This window comes from Berghia stephanieae, chromosome 1, assembly GCF_034508935.2.
Source record: "Berghia stephanieae isolate SIO BIC M18660-M18661 chromosome 1, UCSD_Bste_1.3, whole genome shotgun sequence".
NCBI lineage: Eukaryota > Metazoa > Mollusca > Gastropoda > Nudibranchia > Aeolidiidae > Berghia > Berghia stephanieae.
In genome coordinates, this window is record NC_088360.1 from 75072923 (window position 1) to 75079210 (window position 6288).

Genomic DNA, 6288 nt, shown 5'->3' on the forward strand with positions numbered 1-6288 from the left:
TAAATAATTAAGGTGAATGAATCTGATTGCGCGACTCTGTTTATTATCTATGATTATTTTCATCTTGGAATAATTCCAAGATTTTCATTCATTCGGTAACATTATTATTTAAGTTGTAAAACAATAATATTCATTATGACATTATATTAAAGCGGGGTTCAAAATGATAACGTTACATTTTGCCGAATAAACTAAGCATATTATATCTTTTCAATATCTTTACACACGTTACACATAACGAGGGAAGCAACTCTAAAGGAAAATTCAATGTTATGAAATTATAACAACAACAATGGCAAGCAGGGCGATTGGAAGGGCATCTGTTCGAGCAGTTAAATCGAGACTTACACCTCAAAAAGCTCCCCTAGTCATTGTGAGTTATTAGTCTTATGTTTTTACTAAACGTTTATAATGAGAATGACGCTTTCTAATCGATCGTATCTTTTTTATTATTTTAAACTCAAGGATGTCGTCATTCATTCATTTTCAAAATCATCAGGTTATTATTATTAAGGCTAAGGTTAGAAGAGATAGAGAGTTAGAGTTAGAATGTTAGAACACGATGAATATGGGGAGACCTTCCATAAGCTACTACATCCCAAGTCTTCTTCCGATGTTAAAGAGGGGGTTTGGGAGGGGGGAAACTTTTTTATTAAAGTCTCCCCCCTTCTAGAAGTTCTAGTGTAGGGTTTGGGAGGGGGGGGAGACTTAAAAAAAAAAAAAAGTTCCCCCCCTCCCAAACCCTCTACTAGAACAAGTATACTTGGAATGTAGTAGCTTATGAAAGGTCTCCCAACCATTTTTGCAGGTCGTGGCAATGGGCAATGACCAATAAACTGAACTGACCAAAACCACTCTCCTCTCATTACACTGATACACTCATTGGCATTGGTTAGAAGTTGATGAATTGAAACGTATCTAGATAGACGTCTAAGTTAGTTTTTCTATCCGTTGTCGGTGTATCTTAACGGATCCTTTTTATACACCTCCATTACGCATACACGCATTCCACCCAATTTCATCAGCGATGTTGTACGTCTGTATTTGGACATGGCAAAAGTTATATCGTGACATCTGCTTCTTTTTTCTTTTTTTTTCTGTATGTCTTTCTACACTGTGCATTTACACTAATTTTATACCTCAACGACAGTACATAAAAGCGGTGTGTTTATTAATTTTATTAAAAATATTTATTGTCATAATGATTTAATTCTTATTCCTTACAAAGGGGTATTTTCTATTTTCTGTCCCATCATTGTTTATGTTTATTCACCTTACTACGCTATTCACACTCACACATCTCTCATTCGTCCTTACTATAAATTATTCATTGTATTTTGTTGATAAAGGGGAAATCCGAAATGTCCACAGTATCTGTCTTCGTCTAATAAATTGAAGCTTACAATTCAACGCTTATCGTTATTTTTTCCCTCGAGCTTCAAGCAACAACATTTTCGTTAATTAACCAGCACCACAAACAGAGGTGCATAAAAACGCTGCATTTTTTTTACACCGCCAACAGAGGTGCATAAAAACCGTGCGCTTTTGTACACCTCTAACGGAGGTGCATAAAAATGCCACCAAGTTGAAATACCCACAGGCCCAACAAATATCTGATTGAAACTGAAATGTTTGTGATATAATCCAACTGTAGCGTTGAAAGATATCTATTTATCTATCTAGCATTATTACATCAGGTATCTCACTCAAATGACATGGTTTTTAAAAATTCTTTATTACTTTTATTGTTATTGATAGGATGTGGTATTTACTTATTTCCTCAATTTTGAATTCCTTTTCTCACATTCACTCACATCATTAACTCAGTTCACCAAACTTCTCACTAAACTATACCATTTATTCTACCAGTTTCATAATATGAAATGGAAGAGTTAAATATTAATTGATGATTTTTCATTTCTCAGTCTACTGAAATTTAAATGGCAGATAACTTTGCATGTGAGATGATAAATTGTCTCTTGTTGGATATGTGGCAATATTATTAGGAGAGATAGCATGTGAATTACCGTAATATTGTCCACTAGTACTAGTAATTGACCAAATATGTATAGTAGAATCCTGGTAAAGCCATCACCACGGGACCAGAAAGATTGGTAGACTTTAAGCAATGTTGACTTTATCTATTATACACAAACACACATAGATTAAGAACAAAAATTTTGGGACCAACAGGAGGCGTTGACTCAAAGCAGAAGTTGACTTTGAAATTGTTAATTTTATGCAGATTCCACTGGTCAGCTTGTTTTCAAAATAATTGTTTTGATTTTACCGAACCTTGTCTCAGTTGAATTGAATTCTTTTATCAGTCAATTGCGTCAATGGGAGAAATGTAAATCATATATTATACAGACACCCTCTTCCCCTAGTAATTCGAATATTTACCATGGATATTTTTGTATTACATTTTTTTTACAGACCAACAATGCAGTACAGAAATTAAAAGCATTGATGAAGGCAAGACCAGAAATGGTAAGATTGTTGGATACACTAGATAATGCTTAATCAGTGTAAAGTCAGTATGATCTTCTTTTCCATTTATCTTAAGGCAATTGCTTATGTGGGTAAACATGGTGAATGGGGTTATGAAGATAAGTCATTGAAACAAGTTGTGGAAAAAGATTTTGGCTATAAGTTAAGATATTCATTCATTGGAAAGATGAGAAACCTTTTATATCTGGCCATCGCCATTCCAGACTTCACACTGTTAACGTTCATACGTAGTGCTTTTTTTTATAGAAACATATAAATAAGTTAATATATGGTCATGTAAAGATCATTTTCAAAGTCCCACTATGTTCAATGCACTTCACATTGTCTGGATTTTGCGCGATATATAAAATAACATCATTTGGTTTCCCGTGTCTAATATGGCTAATTGTAATGACATATGACCATGATGTTTTATATTTTATTTTTTAGGCTGGTGTCTCCATTGGTGTGAAGACAAGAGGTTGTAATGGACTGACATACACTTTAGATTATGCTGAAAAGAAAGGGAAATTTGATGAGGAAGTCGTACAAGACGGTAAGCATTAAATTCATCTGTTACTGTTGTCGTCTTTGATAAATGGGAAAAATAGCAATGATAATGATATTGATAAAACAATGGTCACCTCAATGTTTGTTTATCAAAAAGAAAAAGCACAACAGTCAAGTTTTGTTCCACTTAATCAAATACTTCCCCTCCCTTCCTTTTTGTTTCTGCTTGCTTAAAAACTAAGTAGACTCACTGACGGCAACACAAAAAACTAATCCAGCCTTCATACGTATTATATTTTCACCAACCATGTAAATTGTAATGATAAACTTTATTCATGATAAAAATAGTCCTAAATTTAACCTTTTTAAAAAACTTAAGTATTTCTATAGATAGTTCGAAGATGACATCATTCAGGTCTTTGTTATTGTTTTTTGCCATCCGCGTTTATGAGTAATGCTCACTGAACTGTATTAACCTGACTATAAACGTTCATGGATACACACAGTTTTGTGTGTTGGTCCGTTATACTTCCGGATGGCAATGTTATGAGCTTCTTAGCCAAGCGCATACTATCTATAGCGCAATATCCCATGAATATGCTCATAGTGCTTTACAAGAGGTCTCTAGCCAACAGCAACACTTAACATATAGGATGAGACATGACACCTGTTAGGCCAATTACAATTTTTTTCTGACAATGCTGTTAATGGCTAGGTACTCATTTTACACCTGATTATGGTGAGCCTTTTTCAAGGACTCAACCATGGGCCACTTAGAGTCGGACTCAAACTCTGAACCTTCCTATCCTAAGGAAAGTTCATACCAATAAACCACATAGCCGCACTTTGTTGATTAATAAAGTATAACTATGGCCTTAGCAAGTAACCTCTCCTAGCTCACCAAAATAATTCTCTTCTCATAGAGAACATGGTGTTGCTCATTACTCAAAGATAATTTGATGTAATATGCCAAAAAGAAAAAAAATATTAATTTTTTTTTTACCCAAATCAAATAAAGTCCTTATAACAAGCATCATGAGCTATTTCAGTAAAGCCTTTTCCATGATCCATAATATTCAAACTGACGAAAGTCTAAAAATTAATTCATTTACTAAGTAATGAATTCTTTTTTTTTTTCGATTTTTTTTCCCCACAGGTGTAAAAGTTTTTATTGATGCCAAGGCACAGTTAACTTTGCTTGGAACTGAGATGGATTACCAGGAAGATATGCTAACATCAGAATTTATTTTTAATAACCCAAATATAAAAGGAACGTGTGGTTGTGGAGAGAGTTTTAATGTATAGGATAAAGGTTTTTATTTATTAAAGCATCACACCATCATCATCATCATCATCATCGAATTGTAAATTAACATCATTTGTCACCCTTTACCTACAATGTAATATAATGGCATGATGAACCAGGGGCTGAATATTTGATAAGATTGTAAGTTATGAATTTGGACTGAATTGATAGGCTTCCATAGATTAGTGTGAGTGGTGGTAATCAATCTGTAGATAAAAGAAGAACACTTCAGATGCATAAATCTCACCTTGTAAACTTAAAATTTAATTCAATGCAACACCTTGTTCATCCCATTGTAATATCAATATCAATATCTGAATGGGGTTGGCAGGAAGGTGTGGGAATTAGTATTAACCATAGCTGAATTGTTATATGTGTTTCAAATGTATAGATATGTCAGTATGCAAAAATACTGACGTTAATGAGAAGTTTTAATATGGTTTTGATCGAATTATGGTTTTTCGTGTATATACAGTTCAATACGTTTTCTTCTTCCTTGTGCAGACCAAATGTTTAAGATGAGGAATGTATGAAATTTGTTCAATGAAAATAAGGAAATTTATAAATTTTAGATACTAAGATTAGTATGTGGAATGTGTGAAAATGAGGAATAAGAGGTTGAGGAATGTGCTCTGCTCTGTATTTTATGTTATTCATTTTTTCCCTCCTTAGAATTGGGCACTCCAAATCCAATTTTAGTATTAGAATATAAAGCAATCTGCAAGCAATTAAATCTGCATAAATTTTTATATTTTTATTAAAATGACACAAAGATCAGCAAACTCGGATAATAAATAAAACAGATATGATTTCTCAAAGTTTGATAACAATGGGTCGAAATGTGGTTATGCAATAATTGTGAAAATAGCCATTTCTGAAGCTGACTACAGCAATAAGTTACAAAGGCAGAGAGGTGAAAATTGATAGATAGCTTCAGAAAGTAAAAGTAAAAGATTTTATACTCAAATTGAGATAAATTTTTGAGTTATATCAAAGCAAAAATTGCTGAGAGCAAATCTTTAAAAACCATAAAATTGTGACTGCAGCTAGACACGTTCAGTTCACACAATAGTTGAGAGGAAACGGAAGAAATTGCAATTTTAGAAAACATGTTTTCTTTCAAGAGCACAAAGCTAGAGGACATTGTTATATTTTGCCTTTATTTAAGTTACTTCAGCCATTATTTCTAAAAAATAAAGAATTATATATATTATATATTTATATATATATATATTATATATATATATTATATATATATATATATATATATATATATATTATATATATATATATATATATTCGTTTTCAGGTGGTTTCAAATTTGTTGTATATTCAACCATATTAAGCACTTTAAAATAAGAATATGTATAGCTCATTACAGTCTTCAAGTAATCAGAGTTTGAAGAAGACACTCCTGAATAACAATAACAATAAAAATAACAATTGTTGTCAACATATGTATACAATTCCTACCCCCTTCTTCACTCAACCTCTCATCAAACAAAATACATAGAATCACATTCAAAATAAAGACTAAAACAAAATTTTGTATGACAGTTTTATTAAAATGTGTTGTTGGTTCCTTTGACTTTGAAGATTTTGAGTTCAAATTTGGGAAATTTTCACCGCTATTGGCAAAGTTTCACTGGGCTTGAGAATGAATTTAGAATGAATGATCTGAATTTGTCATTCAAGTAATATTTACTGATTTTAATTTTGTTGTTTGCTAGAATGATGTCATAGATTCATGATGTAAAATAATTCAAAATCTGTGATTTTTATAGATATCTTTTTCTTTTTTTTTTATGAATAATGTAAGATATTTATACAATCACATTACATTGATTGTAGTTGTAGACATTGTTTATGGCATAAATGGAGTGATTTTGATTGTAAACTAACATGTTCAATACAGCCAAACTTGTCACAGCAACTGTCTACTGAGACACTCATCTTGTTGTTCAAGCAGCTGTTCACTTTTC

General features: G+C 32.1%; 1 protein-coding gene across 1 annotated transcript; it reads left to right on the forward strand.

Moving 5' to 3' along the window:
• Nucleotides 1-280: 280 nt before the first annotated feature.
• Nucleotides 281-5511, forward strand: LOC144956921 (iron-sulfur cluster assembly 1 homolog, mitochondrial-like). Its single transcript, XM_078887754.1, has 4 exons — nucleotides 281-373; nucleotides 2437-2490; nucleotides 2941-3046; nucleotides 4157-5511. Exons 1-4 carry the CDS (start codon nucleotides 293-295, stop codon nucleotides 4303-4305), a joined length of 390 nt encoding a protein of 129 aa, XP_078743880.1. The 5' UTR covers nucleotides 281-292; the 3' UTR covers nucleotides 4306-5511.
• Nucleotides 5512-6288: the final 777 nt, after the last annotated feature.

What these genes read in the sequence shown, in the direction of transcription:
- LOC144956921 (XM_078887754.1), top strand. Translation starts at nt 293, where the DNA reads ATGGCAAGCAGGGCGATTGGAAGGGCATCTGTTCGAGCAGTTAAATCG. An exon ending in TGAAGGCAAGACCAGAAATG is followed by an intron (nt 2,491 to 2,940) that starts GTAAGATTGTTG and finishes TTTATTTTTTAG; the next exon opens with GCTGGTGTCTCCATTGGTGT. An exon ending in TGAGGAAGTCGTACAAGACG is followed by an intron (nt 3,047 to 4,156) that starts GTAAGCATTAAA and finishes TTTTCCCCACAG; the next exon opens with GTGTAAAAGTTTTTATTGAT.